Genomic DNA, 20277 nt, shown 5'->3' with positions numbered 1-20277 from the left:
CTGTAACCCTCAAGGCTCCTCTGTCCATAGGATCTCCCAGGCACAAATACTACAGCCAGTTGCCGTCTCCTTCTCCAGGGGATCTTCCCAACCCAGGGATCGAGCCTACGTCTCGTGCATCTCCTGCATCACAGGCGGATTCTTTACCACTGAGCCACCCGGGAAGCCCTCAGCTCAGCTCAGTGCAGTGCAGTCGCTCAGTCGCATCCAACTTTGTGCGACCCCATGAACCGCAGCACGCCAGGCCTCCCTGTCCATCACCAACGCCCGGAGTTCACTCAGACTCACGTCCATCGAGTCAGTGATGCCATCCAGCCATCTCATCCTCGGTTGTCCCCTTCACCTCCTGCCCCCAATCCCTCCCAGCATCAGACTCTTTTCCAATGAGTCAACTCTTCGCATGAGGTGGCCAAAGTACTGGAGCTTCAGCTTCAACATCATTCCCTCCAAAGAACACCCAGGGCTGATGTCCTTTAGGATGGACTGGTTGGATCTCCTTGCAGTCCAAGGGACTCTCAAGAGTCTTCTCCAACACCACATTCAAAAGCATCAATTCTTCGGTGCTCAGTCTTCTTCACAGTCCAACTCTCACATCCATACATGACCACAGGAAAAACCATAGCCTTGACTAGACGGACCTTAGTCGGCAAAGTAATGTCTCTGCTTTTGAATATGCTATCTAGGTTGGTCATAACTTTCCTTCCAAGGAGTAAGCGTCTTTTAATTTCATGGCTGCAGTCACCATCTGCAGTGATTTTGGAGCCCAAAAAAATAAAGTCTGACATTTTCTGCTGTTCCCCCGTCTATTTCCCATGAAATGATGGGACCAGATGCCATGATCTTCGTTTTCTGAATGTTCAGCTTTAAGCCAACTTTTTCACTCTCCACTTTCACCTTCATCAAGAGGCTTTTGAGTTCCTCTTCACTTTCTGCCATAAGGGTGGTCTCATCTGCATATCTGAGGTTATTGATATTTCTCCCGGCAATCTTGAGTCCAGCTTGTGCTTCTTCCAGTCCAGCGTTTCTCATGATGTACTCTGCATAGAAGTTAAATAAGCAGGGTGACAATATACGGCCTTGACGTACTCCTTTTCCTATTTGGAACCAGTCTGTTGTTCCATGTCCAGTTCTAACTGTTGCTTCCTGACCTGCATACAGATTTCTCAAGAGGCAGGTCAGGTGCTCTGGTATTCCCATCTCTCTCAGAATTTTCCACAGTTAATTGTGATCCACACAGTCAAAGGCTTTGGCATAGTCAATAAAGCAGAAATAGATGTTTTTCTGGAACTCTCTTGCTTTTTCCATGATCCAGCAGATGTTGGCAATTTGATCTCTGGTTCCTCTGCCTTTTCTAAAACCAGCTTGAACATGAGGAAGTTCTTGGTTCACGTGTTGCTGAAGCCTGGCTTGGAGAATTTTGAGCATTACTTTACTAGCATGTGAGATGAGTGCAGGGAAGCCGTCAGGGGAAAAAAAAAATAAGGTACATTCCTTAATTAAAAGATACTTTATTGCCAAACAATGCTAGCCATCATCTACCACAAACATTCAATTCATAAAAAACGCAGTATCTGTGAAGTGCAATAAAGCAAAGTCTGCCTATATATATTTTCTGTCATTTTGCAGCTCAGTGGTAAAGACCCTGTCTGCAGTGCAGGAGATGCACAAGACGTGGGTTTGATCCCTGGCCTGGGAAGATCCCCTGGAGAAGGAAATGGCAACTCACTCCAGTATTCTTGCCTAGGATATCCCATGGACAGAGGAGCCTGGCGGGCTACACTCTGTAAGGTTGAAGAGAGTCAGATACTACTGAGCAACTCGGCACACATACGTATATAAACACTGGGGTGCGGGACACCTCCCCGGGGGTCCACGTCTCCGCCTTTCTGGGCTCTGAGAGTTACCTCCTGTTGGACTCGGAGGTCTTGCTGCGGTCTGGGTCAGGCTGCTGACCCAGCCTCTTCAGGTGCAGGGTGGGCCATCTTGTTAACCCCTGTTCTGTCAGTTTTAAACCTCCAGTGTTTATCTTTATTGTTACTAAATTTTGCCTTTTTTATCACAAACATGCCAAAAAGGTGTCTGTGTGATTGGCTGCTTTCAGAAGAGCCAGCAGGCTGTCTCGGGAACGGGGGAACGGGCCCCACTGCGCCCCTTTGGAGGCCACAAGTCCACGCCAGGCTGAGCCTCGTGCGCTGGTCTGTTGTTGGCCCCAAGAAAGGTAGGGCAGGGGTGGCCTTGGCCCGAGACGGGCCTGCTGGGGCCCCCAGGCGTGAGGAGCAGGGGCGGGGCGGGCCCCCGAGGCAGGAGGAGCAGGGGCGGGGCGGGCCCCCGAGGCAGGAGGAGCCGGGGCGGGGCGGGCCCCCCAGGCGTGAGGAGCAGGGGCGGGGCGGGGCGGCCAGGCTGGAGCCTGGGGTGGGCGGGGACCGGGCGGCAGGGCTTTGGGCAGGTGGTGGTGCAGGTGCCCAGGGACGCACTGGAAGGCAAACCTGGGGGACTTGCTGAGCTCTCCCGACCTGGGCCCTGAGTCTCCATGTTTACGATGTAGCCACAAACCACAGACACCGACAAACAGGCGTCTTTGCGCAGTCCCCTTTCCTCGGTTAGAAGTGCCTTCTGAGGTGGTATTTGAGGTGCGCCATGGGGCCACTTCCTCCGGTTGCCGTGGTACGTGGCGCTGCGGTGGGCACTATGGTGTGTCCTGGGCGCTTGCATGGCTCAGGCCTCGGAACAAGCATTCTGCTGTTCCCTGTCTGGTGTTCTGACTATTCCAGTCCTCACAGACTCCTGGGTGCTGGCCTTGGTCTTCCTGGCACATCTCCACGCGCTGTTCGTGCCAGACTCCGGGGTCTGTGATCTGTTTCATTGCCCGTCCGCCTCCAGCTCCTTGGGCAGCCCTTGGTTCCTTCACACGCAGATTCTTGCTGTGTTCATGGGTGTGTGTTGCATGTTCTGATGTAATCATTTCACAGGAACTGTATGTATCTGTTTTGCTTTGGTATCAAGGGGAGACGTCTCAGAGCTGAAGATAGTCTCTCTCTCCCATTTTTATTCTCTAGGAAAGTTTGTATAAGATTGAGAACATCCATTTTATTGAATATTTTGTTTAAACTTCCCATGAAGCCATCAGATCTTAGCTGTGAAAAGAAGAGAAGTGAAAAGCAAAGGAGAAAAAGAAGCATCTGAATGCAGAGTTCCAAAGAATAGCAAGGAGAGATAAGAAAGCCTTCCTCAGCGATCAGTGCAAAGAAATAGATGAAAACAACAGAATGGGAAAGACTAGAGATCTCTTCAAGAAAATTAGAGATACCAAGGGAACATTTCATGCAAAGATGGGCTTGATAAAGTACAGAAATGAAATGGTGTGGACCTAACAGAAGCAGAAGATATTAAGAAAAGGTGGCAAGAATACACAGAAAAACTGTACAAAAAAGATCTTCACAACCAAGATAATCACAATGGTATGATCACTCACCTAGAGACAGACATCCTGGAGTGTGAAATCAAGTGGGCCTTAGAAAGCATCACTGCGAACAAAGGTAGTGGAGGTGATGGAATTCCAGTTGAGCTGTTTCAAATCCTGAAGGATGATGCTATGAAAGTGCTGCACTCAATATGCCAGCACATTTGGAAAACTCAGCAGTGGCCACAGGACTGGAAAAGGTCAGTTTTCATTCCAGCCCCAAAGAAAGGCAATGCCAAAGAATGCTCAAACTACCGCACAGTTGCACTCATCTCACACGCTAGTAAAGTAATGCTCAAAATTCTCTAAGCCAGGCTTCAGCAACACGTGAACCATGAACCTCCTGATGTTCAAGCTGGTTTTAGAAAAGGCAGAGGAACCAGAGATCAAATTGCCAACATCTGCTGGATCATGGAAAAAGCAAGAGAGTTCCAGAAAAACATCTATTTCTGCTTTATTGACTATGCCAAAGCCTTTGACTGTGTGGATCACAATTAACTGTGGAAAATTCTGAGAGAGATGGGAATACCAGAGCACCTGACCTGCCTCTTGAGAAATCTGTATGCAGGTCAGGAAGCAACAGTTAGAACTGGACATGGAACAACAGACTGGTTCCAAATAGGAAAAGGAGTACGTCAAGGCTGTATATTGTCACCCTGCTTATTTAACTTCTATGCAGAGTACATCATGAGAAACGCTGGACTGGAAGAAGCACAAGCTGGACTCAAGATTGCCGGGAGAAATATCAATAACCTCAGATATGCAGATGAGACCACCCTTATGGCAGAAAGTGAAGAGGAACTCAAAAGCCTCTTGATGAAAGTGAAAGTGGAGAGTGAAAAAGTTGGCTTAAAGCTGAACATTCAGAAAACGAAGATCATGGCATATGGTCCCATCACTTAATGGGCAATAGATGGGGAAACCGTGGAAACAGTGTCAGACTTTATATTGGGGGGGGGTCCAAAATCCCTGCAGATGGTGACTGCAGCCATGAAATTAAAAGACGCTTACTCCTTGGAAGGAAAGTTATGACCAACCTAGATAGCATATTCAAAAGCAGAGACATTACTTTGCTGACTAAGGTCCGTCTAGTCAAGGCTATGGTTTTTCCTGTGGTCATGTATGGATGTGAGAGTTGGACTGTGAAGAAGACTGAGCACCGAAGAATTGATGCTTTTGAATGTGGTGTTGGAGAAGACTCTTGAGAGTCCCTTGGACTGCAAGGAGATCCAACCAGTCCATCCTAAAGGACATCAGCCCTGGGTGTTCTTTGGAAGGAATGATGCTGAAGCTGAAACTCCAGTACTTTGGCCACCTCATGCGAAGAGTTGACTCATTGTAAAAGACTTTGATGCTGGAAGGGATTGGGGGCAGGAGGTGAAGGGGACGACCGAGGATGAGATGGCTGGATGGCATCACTGACTCGATGGACGTGAGTCTGAGTGAACTCCGGGAGATGGTGATGGACAGGGAGGCCTGGCGTGCTGCGGTTCGTGGGGTCGCACAGAGTTGGACACGACTAAGTGACTGAACTAACTAGGAAGATCTTAAATTATGTTAAATTTGCTTAATGATTTTCATCCTACTCGAATCTTTTGTTTCTTTTTAAGATTATTTGATAAGTTATGTTTTTTCTAGGAAAGTTTGTACTTGGACTTAGGTTTTCACAGAATTCTTTTGTCTGTCGTTGGGCTTTGCAAGTGCCTGGTTATTTCTCCATTGCTCTTCCTAGTATCCCACTGGTGTCTTCTGCTTTTTTGGTCGTTCTTGCCAGAGATAGAGCCACATTCTTTTCTGTTAATCATTTCTTTCTGCTCTGTGTTCCCTCTTGTTCCTTCTCTACTTTCTTGAGTTGAACATTCTTTAATATATGCATTGGAAATTTTGAACATCAAATCTTACAAACAAGGTGGCAGTAATCAAAACATTGTGTTGCAGGTGTTAAGGTAGATTTTTTAATCATTGTGGAGTGTGGAAATAAGCCCTTAGATTCAAGGTCATTTGGTTCCAGCACAGGTGCCATGACCCTTCCTGAGGAAAGAACAGTGTCTTGGATGGTGCTGGGACAGCTGTACACCGGCATGCAGAAGACTCCCCCACGCCCCGGCCTCTCGCGACGTGGAAAGAAAGTGAAAGTCGTGCAGAAGATTCCCCCACGCCCCCACCTTTCACGACGTGGATGACGTGGATAGAAAGTGAAAGTCGTACAGAAGACTCCCCCACGCCCCCGCCTCTCGCGACGTGGATAGAAAGTGAAAGTCGCTCAGTTGCACCCAACTCTCTGCGACCCCGTGGACTATATAGTCTGTGGAATTCTCCAGGCCAGAATTCTGGAGTGGGTAGCCTTCTCCTTTTCCAGGGGATCTTCCCAACTCAGGGATCGAACCCAGGTCTCCTGCATTGCAGGTGGATTCTTTACCAACTGATCTATCAGGGAAGCCCAAGTTAACTCAAAATGTAAGGGCTCAAACCTGGAAACTTTGCGGGAAAACATAAGAGAAACTCTTTAGCTTCTTGGGTTAGGCTTGTAGTTCTCAAATCCAAAACCAAGAACACAACTCAGGAAAGAAAACTGATGAAAGAAAATTCATCAGATGAAGAAATACTGCTCCTGGGACTCCCTGGAAGTCCAGTGGCTAAGATTCTGTGTTTCCCCTGTGAGGCACAGGTCAGCTACTGGTCAGGGAGCTGAGATCCCTCAAGCCATATGGTGCAGCCAAAAGGAGTTGCTGCTCTTTAGAAGACACTACCAAGAAAAGTTTTAAAAGCCGCAGACTGGGAGAAGATACTAGCAAAGGACATTCCTGAAAAGGACTTTTATCTAGAATATGTAGCTCTTAACTCAGTAAGAAGATGAACAGTCCAGTTAACCAAGTGGCAGACATTTCATCAGAGAGCAAATCCAAGTGTTTAACAGTTACATTCCCTGGTGGCTCAGCTGGTAAAGAATCTGCCTGCAGTGTGGGAGACCTCGGTTCCATCCCTGGGTTGGGAAGATCCCCTGGAGAAGGGAAGGGCTACCCAGTCCAGTGTTCAGGCCTGGAGGATTCCATGGACAGAGGAGCCTGGCAGGCTACAGTCCATGGGGTCTCAAAGAGTCAGATTTGACTGAGCAGCTTTCACTAATAGTCACAAGAAAATGTGTTCAACATCATTAGTCATTAGGAAAATACAAATTAAAACCATAATGAAATAGCATTTTACACTCAGCAAGATGGCTGCAATCCAAAAAACGGTGACAGGTGTTAGCAAGGAGGCGGGGAAGTGGGTCAGCGAGGCAAGGCGCTGCCGTGCACTCGAGTCTCCGCACTTGACTGTGTGGAAGAAGTCAGGCGGGGCGACTGTGCTGCGTGATCCCATCTGTAGGCCATCCAGGAGAGGCTGGTCCACAAGCGCAGGCCAGGGGTGGCTGGGGCGGATTGACCACCAAAGCCGCGAGGGTCTTTATAAGGTGGTGGGTCTGACCTCAGACTGGGTGGCGTGGTGGTTGCGCAACTCTTAAGTTGGCTGAAAATTACTGGATTGCAGTCTTAAAACATGAATGTAAGTTGCACTGCAGTGAAGCCGCTAAAAAGTTACAGACGTGCTTTTAGCTTAGTGTATTTAAATAGGTAATGCATTTGGGGACTTCCTCGTGGTTCAGTGGCTAAGACTCCCCTGCAGGGGGCCTGGGTTCAATCCCTGGTCTGGGAAATAAGGTCCTGCATGTGGTCCAGTGTGGTCGTACGGTCCAGAGGGCAGTGCTGCGTGAGAGGGTTATGTGTTACTGTCCTGAATCCTGCTTCATAGGGGTGCGCTTTGTGGCCATGCCTGTGTTTGCACAGCCCGGGCTTCCCAGAGTCCTGTGCAGCTCTGCGCCCCCTCCTCCCTGGGGGCCCACCCCACGGCCTCCTGCTCTTGCTGTTGGGGGGCCTGTGCCTGCTTTCTCTGGCCGACCTCTGCATTTTTTAAAAGTCCAGAATAAACACGAGTCTCCTGCCGCCTGGGCGCCTCCTTAGCCCCAGCCAGGCCGTCTGCTTCCGGCTCTTCTTGGGCTGCCGCGTCTCGTCTCTCATGCTCCTGCTCTGCCTTCGTTTGTGGGCGGCGGCGCCCCGCTTCCTCACTCAGCTAGTGTAGCTCTCCCTCTGGCAGAGCTCAGCGCCTGAGCACCGGCCCCTCGTGCAGGCACGCCCAGCCCCCTGGGCCTGGGTCCCCTGTGCGCCAAGGGGTGCAGGTTCCCTCTGGTTTCCTTCCTGGAGTTGAGGTGTAACGTCTTGCATCATTTGGGGGGGCCCTTCTGCCTTCATTTTCTCTCTTTCCCCTGGTCTCTGGTGATTTTCAGACTCTGTGGTCTGTCTGCATGCGTCTTACCTTTCCTTTGTTTTCTTATTTTAATTGATACCTTTGTGTCTATACTTCTTTTGGGAAATTTGCTCACATTGATCTTTCAGAAAATTGATCTGCGTTCAGCTGAAACTAATCTGTGGTTTGACCATCCATTGAGTTTTTAATTTGAATGAATATGTTTTTTATTTTTAGAAGTTATATTTGAATATCTTTCATACCTGCCTGTTCTTTATTCATGGTGTTATATTTTTTAATTCCTTCTTTCATATCTAATAATTTTAGACGTGTATATTTCAGTTATTAGTGACTCTCTTGTTTGAGTCTGGGGGGTCTATTTTTCTGGCACACCCTAGCCATTCCTGGAGGAAGCCTCACCCCTGAGCGAGGCGAGGCGTCTCAGGTGGGGCCAGCTCAGCAGTGCAGCGTGGCCAGGCTGTCCCTCCACTGCGTCTGCGTCCGGAGTCCCCTTGCTTAGTGTGCTGTCTTGAAGTTTCTTGTCACACGCTGAGGACTCTGGCCCACTGAACTCTTGATCTCCTGAAAGGCAGCCGTGAGCTTGAGACTCTGGCCCACTGAACTCTTGATCTCCTGAAAGGCAGCTGGCCGAGCATGCTGCCTCCTGGTGACCCGCCCTGGATGTGGGGTCCGTGGTGCCGCCATGTGTGATGTCTTTGCTGAGTCCCCCGCCTTCTAGTGAGCTGGATGCGTGTGATGTGCCCCTTGGTGGCCCTTCTGGGTGTGGGCCGTGGCGCCTGCCTTGTGATGCGTCTCCTCCTCGCTCTTGCGGGACACCTGGCCTCTGCGGCGCTGCGTGTGTGCCCCGCCGGCTGGAGCTCTCACAGCAGGATCCCCGCCTTTTCTCAGTTTATCTCTGAGGCCAGCACGCACTGCCGCAATAAGTGAATAGTTCCCGGGTTTGCTTTAGTTAGTTAGTTAGTTAGTTAGTTAGTTAGTTAGTTAGTTCTCCCATTTCTTCTGTTTATTTTTTTTTTAATTTTTATTTTTACTTTTATTTTACTTTGCAATACTGTATTGGTTTTGCCATACATTGACATGAATCCGCCACGGGTGTACATGATGGGGTTTACTTTAACTGTATTAATAAAACAGAATTAATAATGTTAGATTGTTTTTCACAAAATGGCAAAAATAAACAGATTTTAAGGTAGTGTGTTTAGGTCAAAACAGATTTATGATTTCCAAAACGTCTGCAGCCTTAGACTGAACGGGATCGGTAGAGGCTGAGAGAGCCTCCAGGGAGCAGCCCCGTGGCGACCCTCGGTGCACCTCCCCAGCTGAGCCCTCTCTTTTGCAGGTGAGCATCTGTCTGGAGTGCAACAGCAGCAAACTGCGGGGCTTAAAGCGAAAATGGATCCGCTGCTCAGCCCAGGCCACAGTCCTGCATCTGAAGAAGTTCATTGCCAAAAAACTTAACCTCTCGTCTTTCAACGAGGTAAACGGGAACTGTGACGAGTCACTTCTTATCTGTAGAAGCGACCCTTCAGAAGTTCTTTGGGTTTGTTTGCTTTTTACAGTTTTGCTTGGAGATTTTCAAGCAGGAAAAACAGTCTTGTGTGTTGCCTACTCCCAGTTAGTGTGATAGTAGGTAGTGGTTAGGGCAGTGGAGGCCCAGAGCCCATGAACGTGGAGGCTACGGCTAAGAGAAGAGGAAGTGCCATCGGGGTGGCAGGGAGATACATTACAGGTGCTCACCACAAGAGAGAGTCTGGACTTTAATTTCACAAACAGACGGATGAGAGTGGATAGAATGGGTGGGTTGACAGAGGATACTTCCAAGTTCTGATGAATGCTGAGACTAAAAGAAAACCTGTGCTTTAGTGTGCAGAGCAGGGCGGTCCCAGAGGGAGAGCGAGCATGCTCGCTAGAGGTGTCGGACGCCCTCCTGAGGGCATTCGCTTCTGCTCAAGCGTGGCTTGTCCGCAGGAGCTGGCCGTGCAGAAGCGTCAGGAAAAGGCACTGTGGGATGTAAAGCCAGGGACTCATGATGAAAACAGCCCTCAGGCTGCGAGGAAAGTGGTGTCGCGGTCCAGAAAAAGAGGCAGGAGAGGCCAGTTGGGGAGAGTCTGGCAGAAGCCCCAGGAGAGCAGGCCAGTGAGAACAGAGAGAGGAGGCCAGCTCCTGAGACGTGTGTCAGAGAAGAGTGGGGTGGACATGGCCCCATGGAGCTGTGTCCACACCCCAACCCCACAACCTGTAATCGTGATCTATTAGGAAAAAAGTTCTGTCAAGGTGTAATGAAGCTAAGGGTCTTCAGATGGAATGATCCTGGATTGACCCTAAACCCAACGGCATGTGCCCGTACAAACGTGAGGCAGAGGGAAATACGAGACACACAAAGAGGAGAAGACGGTGTGAAGGTGGAGATGTGGTCGGGGTGATGTGGCCACAAGCCGAAGGAGGCCTGGAGGCCCCAGAAGCTGGTCTAGTTTCTTCTTGGTGCCTGTAGCAAAATGTTAGAGGAGAGGGGTGGATTCAAGAAAGAGCTGCCAAACAGAGAGGGGCCTACAGCCCATGGAGTCTGCAGAAAGACGGTAATAGTAGGAATCCGACTGTTAGGAAACACTCCAGAGAGAAGGCCAAGTATGTAGCTGTTCACCCTTTTGCTAAAGGGTTCAGTTGCTTGACTCACGGTGGCTCAGCTGTCTCATGGGAGGAGGAGAGAGAGGAGTTACCCGCGAGAGATCCACAGAGGATTTTCATGTCAGTGGCCTGGATCTGGGACATACCCGGGAGACCCACAGTGTTTTTAAGAACGTGGTATCGGCAGAACCACCACCAACTTGGGCTGAAGGGGACAGAAACAGGAAGAAATGAGAGAAGGCTATCAGACTTCCAAAATCCTACCAGCAGGAAATAGGCTGGGAAGAGCTGCTCAGCTGCCAAGGTGAGCAACCCCAGAGGGTAAGGCCAACACGGACCCAAGAGAGCGGAACCTCGACCCGCAGTGATGCGTTCTCAGATCTTGAGACCAGATGGAATTTCCATACTGGATTTCAGATGTTATGGAGACCAGTGATGTCTTTATACCTTCTAATATCTCTCCCTTTTGGACTAAGAATACCTATCCTGTCCCACACTTGGATTTTGGAAGCAAATAATGTGTTTTCTAGTTTCACAGATCCACAGCTAGAGAGGAATTTTTCCTCAGGATGAATCATACTCAGAGTCTCACCCATAGCTGATTCCTGTGATGTAGAAAATAAGCCCTGAGACTTTGGACTGATGGTGTGAAGATGAGATTTGGGGATCTGGAGTTGATGCTAGAGTGGCTTGAGCCTCTTTGAGCTAAAAAAAATGCATGCAGGGTGGATGTGGGTTTTATGGGGTCAGAGGGCAGACTTGTAGTAGGTTAAGTGGTGACCCTGCAAAATACATTCCCTCTGTAACCTGAGACCATCTGAATACATCTTTATTTGAAAAAAGGTCTTTGTAGACATGCAGAGGCTGTTGGAGTGAAGAGACCTCCTGGATTATCCAGGCAGGCCGTAAATCCAGGGACTGGTATCCTTGGAAGAGCAGACACAAATTGTCTCAGTAGATTTTAAAGGATGTTACACAAAGTGTCTTCTCAAACCACAGCTGCATAAGGTTGGAAATCAATAACCAAAGGAAAGCTGGGAAATTCACAAAATTGTGGAAATTAAGCAACCAGTGGATCAAAGGAGAAATCAAAGAGTGATTAGAAAATACTTAGAGACAAAAAAAATAAGAATCCAACATACCAAAACTAATGATGTGTTGAAAGCAGTGCTAAGGGGGAGGCTTATAGCTGTAAACACAGTGAAACCAACGAAGATCTCAAATCAACAGACTCAGTTTACAACGTAAGGGTCTAGAAGAAGACTAAGCTAAGCCTAAAGCTAGCAGAAAGAAAAGAAAATAAGGGTTAGAGCAGAAATAAAATGGAGAATAGACGACAGACAAGACCAACAGCTTTTCAGAAAGATCGGCAGTATTGACAGACTCTGAGCCAGAGGGACTAAGAAAGAGGGCTTGAGTCATGTCAGCTGAAACGGAAGTCGGGAATCACTGCTGCTGAATCTTCAGATGCAGATTTTCAGAGAGCACTCTGAGCAGTTGTATGCCAGCAGATTGGATGACCTAGATGAGATGGACAGATGCCTAGAAACACAAAGCCTACCACGACAGTCACAAAGAAATAAGAAATTTGAATAGACCTGTAACTGGTAAGGAGATTGAATCACCAGTCAGAAAATCTTGCAACAACAAAAAAAGTCCTGGACCTGATGGCGTCCCTGAATTCTACCAAGCATTTAAAAAGCTAGTGTCAATCCTTCTCAAACTTTTCTAAAAGGTTGAGGAGGAGGACCACTTCCTAACTCATTTTATGATTTCAGCATAACCCTGAGAAAGCCAGATAAAGACACTACGAGGAAACTGCACACTATCCCTTGTTAACATTGATGCAGAAAATCCTCCACAAAATAGTAATAAACAGAATTCAACATATTAAAAGGATTTACACACCATACCTAAGTGGGCTTCAAGGGATTAGGTCTGATAGAGTGCCTGAAGAACTATGGATGGAGGTTTGTGACATTGTATAGGAGGCAGTGATCAAGACCATCCGCAAGAAAAAGGAATGCAGAAAGGCAAAATGGCTGTCTAAGGAGGCCTTACAAATAGCTATGAAAAGAAGAGAGGCTAAAGGCAAAGAAGAAAAGGAAAGATATACCCATCTGAATGCAGAGTTCCAAAGAATAGCAAGGAGAGATAAGAAAGCCTTTCTCAGTGATCAATGCAAAGAAAAAGAGGAAAACAATAGACTGGGAAAGACTAGAGATCTGTTCAAGAAAATTAGAGATACCAAGGGAACATTTCATGTAAAGATGGGCATGATAAAGGACAGAAATGGTATGGACCAAACAGAAGCAGAAGGTATTAAGCAGAGGTGGCAAGAACACACAGAAGAACTATACAACAAAGATCTTCATGACCCAGATAACCACAAAGGTGTAATCACTCACCTAGAGCCAGATATCCCGGAATGCAGAGTCAAGTGGGCCTTAGGAAGCACAACCAAAGCACGGACAAACCTAGTGGAGGTGATGGAATTCCAGCTGAGGCATTTCAGGCCCTGAAAGACTGGCTGTGAGTGCTGCACTCAACATGCCAGAAGTTTTGGAAAACTCAGCAGTGGCCACAGGACTGGAAAAGGTCAGTTTTCATTCCAGTCCCAAAGAAAGGCAATGCCAAAGGATGCTCAAACTACCGCACAATTGTACTCATCTCATAGGCTAGCAAAGTAATGCTCAAAATTCTCCAAGCCAGGCTTCAACAGTACATGATCCATGAACTTCCAGATGTTCAAGCTGGATTTGGAAAAGGCAGAGGAACCAGACAGAGTTCAAATTGCCAACATCCCTTGGATCATCAAGAAAGCAAGAGAATTTCAGAAAAAAAAAAAAATCTGCTTTGTTGACTACACCAAAGCCTTTGACTGTGTGGATCACAACAAAATGTGGAAAATTCTTCAAGAGATGGGAATACCAGACCACCTTACCTGCCTCCTGAGAAACCGGAATGCAGGTCAAGAAGCAACAATTAGAACCGGGCATGGAACAAAGAACTGGTTCCACACTGGGAAAGAAGTACATCAAGGCTGTATATTATCACCCAGCTTACATGAGAAATGCTGGGCTGGATGAAACACAAGCTGGAATCAGGATTGCCAGGAGACACATCAGTAACCTCAGATACGCAGATGACCACCCTTATGGCAGAGTGAAGATGAACTAAAGAGCCTCTTGATGAAAGTGAGAGAGGAGAGTGAAAAAGCTGGCTTAAAACTCAACATTCAGAAAACTAAGATCATGGCCTCTGGTCCCATCACTTCATGGCTAATAGACAGGGAAACAGTGGACACAGTGAGAGACTTTATCTTCTTGGGCTCCAAAATCACTGCAGATGGTGACTGCAGCCATGAAATTAAAAGATGCTTGCTCCTTGGAAGAAAAGCTATGACGAACCTAGACAGCATATTAAAAAGCAGAGACATTACTTTGCCGACAAAGGTCCGTCTAGTCAAAGCTGTGGTTTTTCCTGTGGTCATGTATGGATGTGAGAGTTGGACTGTAAAGAAAGCTGAGCGCCGAAGAATTGATGCTTTTGAACTGTGGTGTTGGAAAAGACTCTTGAGAGTCCCTTGGACTGCAAGGAGATCCAACCAGTCCATCCTAAAGGAAATAGGTCCTGAATATTCACTGGAAGGACTAATGCTGAAGCTGAAATTCCAATACTTTGGCCACCTGATACGAAGAACTGACTCATTTGGAAAGACTCCGATACTGGGAGGGATTGAAGGCAGGAAGAGAAGGGGACAACAGAGGATGAGACGGTTGGATGGCATCACCGACACAATGGACATGAGTTTGAGTGAACTCCAGGAGCTGGCTGATGGACAGGGAAGCCTGGCCTGCTACAGTCCATGGGGTCGCAAAGAGTCATACACAACTGAGTGACTGAACTGAAGAGTGAGGAAGAAGAATATGTAGAAAACTCTAAAAATTCCACAGAAAGACCCTGTCAGAACGAACCACAAGGTAGCAAAATGCAAAGTGAGCAGAGAAGTCAGATGCATTTTTGTACATGAGCAATGAACAAGCTGAAAAGCAGATTATAAAACTAAATACATTTATAATAGCATCAAAGAGAATAATATCCTCAGCCATAAAGAGAGATTAAATTAGGTCATTTGTAGAGACGTGGATAGACTTAAAGACTGTCATACAAAGTGAAGTGTCAGAGAAAACAAATATATTAACACACGTGTGTGTGGAATGTAGAAAAACGGTTTAGATGATGTTATCATGTGCAGAGCAGAAATAGAGACACAAACATAGAGAACAAGCAAGGGCATCGCGAGAGGAAGGCTGGGGATGGAGTGAGTTGGGAGGCTGAGCTGGACACACGTGCACTGCGGACGCTGCATGGGAAGCAAGCAACTGATGAGGATGCTCTGTGCAGCTCAGAACCATGCTCACCGCTCTGTGGCGGCACAAATGGGAAGGAAGTCCAAATCAGAGCAGGCATGCACGTGCGCAGCTTACGCACTGTGCTGTACAGTAGAAACTAACACACCGTTATAAAGTGACTACAGCCCAATAAAAATGGTTTTTAAAAATGAAATACTTAGGAATTCAGTTAACGAAGGGAGTGAAAGGCTCGTACAGTGAAAATTACAGAAAATGCTGAAGAAATGAAAGACAGAGGCAAGTGGAAGCGCACAGCGCATTCATGGGCCAGAAGGCTCACTGCTTAAGGGTCAGCATTGCCCCAGTGAGCTGCAGATCCAACAGAAGTCCTGCCAAAGTCCCAAAGACATTTCTTGCAGAAATAAAAATGCATCCTGGTTTTTTTATGGATTCTTAAAGAACCCAGATGGTGACTGCAGCCATGAAATTAAAAGACACTTACTCCTTGGAAGGAAAGTTATGACCAACCTAGACAGCATATTCAAAAGCAGAGACATTACTTTGCCGACTAAGGTCCGTCTAGTCAAGGCTATGGTTTTTCCTGTGGTCACGTATGGATATGAGAGTTGGACTGTGAAGAAGGCTGAGCGCCAAAGAATTGATGCTTTTGAACTGTGGTGTTGGAGAAGACTCTTGAGAGTCCCTTGGACTGCAAGGAGATCCAACCAGTCCATCCTAAAGGAGATCAGCCCTGGGATTTCTTTGGAAGGAATGATGCTAAAGCTGAAGCTCCAGTACTTTGGCCACCTCATGCGAAGAGTTGACTCATTGGAAAAGACTCTGATGCAGGGAGGGATTGGGGGCAGGAGGTGAAGGGGACAACCGAGGATGAGATGGCTGGATGGCATCCCGGACTCGATGGATGTGAGTCTGAGTGAACTCCAGGAGTTGGTGATGGACAGGGAGGCCTGGCGTGCTGCGGTTCATGGGGCTGCAAAGAGTCGAACACGACTGAGCGACTGAACTGAACTGAAAGAACCCAAATAGCCAAAGCAACCTTGAAAAAGAACAAAACTGGAGGACTCAGCGCTTCCCGGTGCACTAGAGAGAGACACTGACCAAAACTGTGGTGCTGGCACCGAGACAGACAGAGTGATGGAGCAGAGTGGAATAGATCCTCACACACCTGGTCCACTGACAAGGCCCTAAGACCCTCTGATGAGGAGAGGACAGCCTTTCAGCAGACGGTGCTGCGAAAACTGGATTCCCACATACAAAAGAATGAAATTTGACCCTTACCTGACGCAGCATTCAAAACTCAACTCAGAGTGTATCAGGGACATAAATGTCAGCCCTGAAACAATAAAGCTCTTGAAACACAGGACAGAAACTTGGCACTCGGTCTGGCACTGATTGCTCGGATGGAATACCCAAGGAGCAGGAAGCAAAAGAAAAATTAGGCAATTCGAACTTCGTTGAATTGGAAAAAAAAAAGAAAGAAATTGTATGGAATGGAAGGAAATATTTAGAAATCATATATCTGACAAGTCTGTCCAGAATAGATGGACTATTTCTAAAGCTAAACACAAAAAACTCAGTTACACAATGAGCAGTGGACTTGGGTAGACATTTCTCCAGAGATGCACAAACGCCAGTAAGCACATGAAGACATACTTGCCATCACTAATCACGGGAGAAACGCAAGCCGGAACTGCGATGAGACCTACCTCAAACCCCGTAGGGTGGCTACTGCAAAAATAAGGAGCAAGTGCTGGTGAGGATGTGGAGAAATCGGGACACTTGTGCACTGTTGATGGGGCATGAAATGGTGCACCACTGTGGAAAACACTGAGGATTTCTCAAAAAACTAAGCAGAACTAGCATGAGATCCAGCAACGCCACTCTGGGGAGCACCCAAAAGAAGCAAGAACAGGATCCCGAGGGAGTGTCTGTACCCCCATGCTCACAGCAGCGCTGTCGACAGTGGGCAAAAGGTGGAGGCAACCAAGTGTCCATCAGTGGGTGATGGATAAGCAGAATGTGGTCCGTCCATGCAGTGGAATATTCTGCCTTGAACAGGAAGGAAATTCTAACACCTGCTACAACACAGATGGATCTTGAGCAGACTATGCTAAATGAAGTAAGCCGAACACAGAAGGACAAGTCTGTCCAGTTCCACTCATACTGGGTCCCAGAGGCATCAGGATCGCACAGACAGAAAGTGCAATAGGAGTTGCCGGTGCTGGCGAGGGGACGGGCGCTTACTGACTAAGCGGGCAGTTACAGGCTTGCCCGCGCAGAGCCCGTGGATGGGCGTGGTGGCAGCTGCACAGCGTGGAGGTAGTAGCGCCACTGAGCTGTGCGCTTAGAAATGGCTGAGCTGGTAAATTTCGCCTGCATCGCACCCCAGTTACTTTACCAGTAAATAAGAATGAGCTGTTGGTGCACACAGAGGAGAGAGGGTTTGGGGCCACCTCAGGCCAGAAGCAGGGTCGGGAGGACGCCGCCCTGTGCCGGGGAGTCCTGGCGCCTCCGGAGGGCCTCAGCCTGCGGGCTCCCAGACAGAACTCTGAGGACTGCGCTCCTGGCGTTCTCCGTCCTGACCCGCAGTTGTGCTGTTTCCACGGCAGACACAGGGAGCACACGTCGGGACCCTTCCTCCCCTGCCTTGAGAGGGAAGCTTAGAAGACCATCTGGGAATTCCTGGTGGCCCAGTGGTTAAGACTCGGTGCTTTCACTGCAGTGGCCTGGGTTCAGTACCCTGTTCAGGAAACTACAGTCCTGTGGACTGCATGGCACTGCCAAAAATAATACTAATAATACTAATAAAAAGACCATCCAGGTCAACACCATTTGTCGTCAGGGAAACGCAGATTGAAACACTCCGCACCTACAGAATGTCCAAAACCTAGGGCCCCAACACCACCACATGCTGGCAGGGACGTGGAGCAGCGGAAGCTCTTCACTGCCAGTGGAAACGCAAGGTGGTGCAGCCACTTAGGAAAGCAGTTCGGCAGTCAAGCCCCTTGGTACTTACCCAACGGAGCTGAAAACTTAGGTCCACGAGAAAACTTATACACCAGTGTTTATAGCAGCTTAGTCGTAGTTGCCAAAACTTGGAAGCCAAGGCATCCTTCAGAGGTAAATGGATAAGCAAACTGTGGTCTGTCCAGACAGTGGAATGTCACTCGGCCAAGAGAAAAGAGCTAACGGCGTGAGAGACGCGGAGGAGCCTTCAGTGCATATGACGGTGGAAGAAGGCAATCCAAACAGCCTGCACGCTGCAACCCGCGCCTGTGACGTCGGGGAAACCCGTGGAGACGGCGCAAGGAGCCGGGGCGGAGGGCGAGAGGGACGGGCCCCCCGAGGAGCCCTAGGGCCGCGAGCCTGCTCGGAGTGACTCGTCTCTGTGTCCGTCCAGGCCCCCAGGAGGCACAGCACCGGCCCTGAGCCTGGTGGGGGCTGTGGTTGTGGGAGGTGAGGAGGTGTTGGCTGAGGCTCATCAGGTGTAACATGTTCACATCAGGGATGCTGCTGGCGGGGAGAGGCTGTGGGGCGGGGCCAGGAGATGGGTGAGGGCTCTGTACCTTCTGCTGAGTTTTCCTGTGAACCGAAAACTGCCCTGAAAAGTCTTTATGAAAAAAAAGGGAAGAATTGTCTGTGGAGCCCATAACCTTTTTCCACTGAGGTGAGAGGGACAAGCCTGGCCAAGATGGACTGGAGCCGGGGCATGAGGCGCTTCTTGGTGACAGTAGCCTGGAGGCTGCCGTCCCACAACAAGGCTGCTGCCTTGCCATGTGTGGACAGAGGCCCCTGAGTGCTCTCCACCCTCGGGGGGGGGCGGGGGCGGCCTTCCAGGCTGCTTCCCGCCGGTGCTGCCCCAGAAGGCAGGCGGGTGGCTCTTCCCTGACGGGCGTGACTGCCTGCACCAGAGGCCCCGTGTCCTGAGCACCGAGCCCTCGGCCCCGCTGACTGAGATCTTGTTCTTCCGACAGCTGGACATTTTATGCAACGAGGAGATCCTTGGCAAGGACCATACACTCAAATTTGTCGTCGTCACGAGGTGGAGATTCAAGGTGAGACTTTGCTGTGATTTTGTGTGGCTTATTTCAGAGCTTAGGAGTAACAGCCCACCATGGGACTCTCAGCAGTGCAGTCGCTCTGAAGTCGTCAGCCCCAGGGGGCCAGGGGTAGTGCAGTCCCCAGGCCCCCACTTGTCTCATCTCTCCTGGTCAAGGTGACTGACGTCCTGGGGAGGGAGGGGCCACTGCAACCAGAAGGCACGCTTCCAGCCACGCTGCCTCTCTGGAGCAGGAAGCAGACGGGCGTGACCCCCAGGGTCTGCCTGAGAGCAGGGCAGAGACAGGCCGGCCGACCAATTCCTGGGGCCGGGGCAGGGGCAGGCAGGGGCTCCCTCCGCAGCTGAGCCCCACGGGGTCCCGGCCCCTCCCTCCTTGTCTTGCAGAAGGCGCCTCTCCTGTTGCACTACAGACCCAAGATGGACCTGCTGTGAGCACCACGGAGACGCGGCACCCAGGCGCCCGAGGGCACGCGCCAGGTGGGGCCAGAGCACGCGGGTGCTGCCCCGGGCGCCGTGTGGACCAGGCCTCGAACAGAGAGTATTTATCACTTTTGTACGAGAGAGAATTCACACGTGACGAGACGCTCGGCACAGGGTTACAGACGTGATGCGTGGGGACCAGCATGAGGACGACGAGGTGGCGGCCTTCATTCCAACACGTGACCTTTGCTTGCTTTCCAGGTCTTGAAAATCTCAGTCACTTCCGTTCAGTTTATGGATTAGGTTTCACGATAGCCCCAAATACTTGTGCGTTTATTGAATCCTTCCTAAGTTATTGAAAAAAATGTCTTTTCATGGTGAATGACGATATTTATGTTGCCTTTAGCTTCCTGAAGACTTAGAAGATATATAAAAATTTAATTTAAAAGCAACCAAAAGAGGTTTCCATGAGTATCGTGAGTTAACCATGGTATTTCACTTTCCACATTAGGGAATGTGAAGCCGGGGGCCTCTGACCCCCGGGGGACCCAGAGCCTAGGGCAGGGTGCTGCCCCCCAGCACCAGTGCAGCTGCTCAGCAGAGCGGACGGGACCAGTCAGCGCTGGTTCTCAGAACAGCTCTTTTTCTGAAAACTTGCTTTTATTAAATAGGGCACAAGTTGCTCAGTGCCACCGGTTAACTTCACGCTGATTCTTTCCCTTTTTCGTTTTGCTGAAGGAATTGATGGTGGTTGCGGGGGTGGGGCTGGTGCCCGGGGGTATGTCTCCACTGAAGCCCCAGGCGTGCAGACCCCAGGGCCCACCTGGTCCACCCTCAGCAGTGGGCACGTCCGCCCTGCCCACCGCCCTCTCCCAGAGCAGACGGCGGGGCCGGCGGGGTCCTGTGCGTCAGAAGCTGCTGTCCTCAGTTACTTAGGACCTAAAACCCAGCAAAGGCAGCACGCCCTCTGTTAACCTTTCTCCTCCCAAATGTTCGTATTTTTGTGGAATTCGAGAATAAACTCTTTGCCAGCA

The 20277-nt window shown here is 49.2% G+C and overlaps 1 protein-coding gene across 13 annotated transcripts in view; it reads left to right on the top strand.

Moving 5' to 3' along the window:
• Nucleotides 1-20277, top strand: part of PCGF3 (polycomb group ring finger 3) — a 50215-nt gene extending 29938 nt beyond the window's left edge. For 11 of the 13 annotated variants that reach the window (XM_069594973.1, XM_069594976.1, XM_069594984.1 and 8 more), the window contains 3 exons: nucleotides 9102-9239; nucleotides 18738-18818; nucleotides 19208-20277. In XM_069594973.1, coding sequence (XP_069451074.1) covers nucleotides 9102-9239; nucleotides 18738-18818; nucleotides 19208-19255 — 267 coding nt within the window. In that variant the 3' untranslated portion in view covers nucleotides 19256-20277. Of the gene's footprint in view, nucleotides 1-30; nucleotides 1603-9101; nucleotides 9240-18737; nucleotides 18819-19207 lie in introns of those variants that run through there. The other 2 variants (XM_069594985.1, XM_069594986.1) reach the window with 1 other exon arrangement.

Source organism: Ovis canadensis, chromosome 6, assembly GCF_042477335.2.
Source record: "Ovis canadensis isolate MfBH-ARS-UI-01 breed Bighorn chromosome 6, ARS-UI_OviCan_v2, whole genome shotgun sequence".
NCBI lineage: Eukaryota > Metazoa > Chordata > Mammalia > Artiodactyla > Bovidae > Ovis > Ovis canadensis.
Note: the sequence above shows the minus strand (reverse complement) of the source record. Positions and strands in the feature narration are given on the sequence as shown.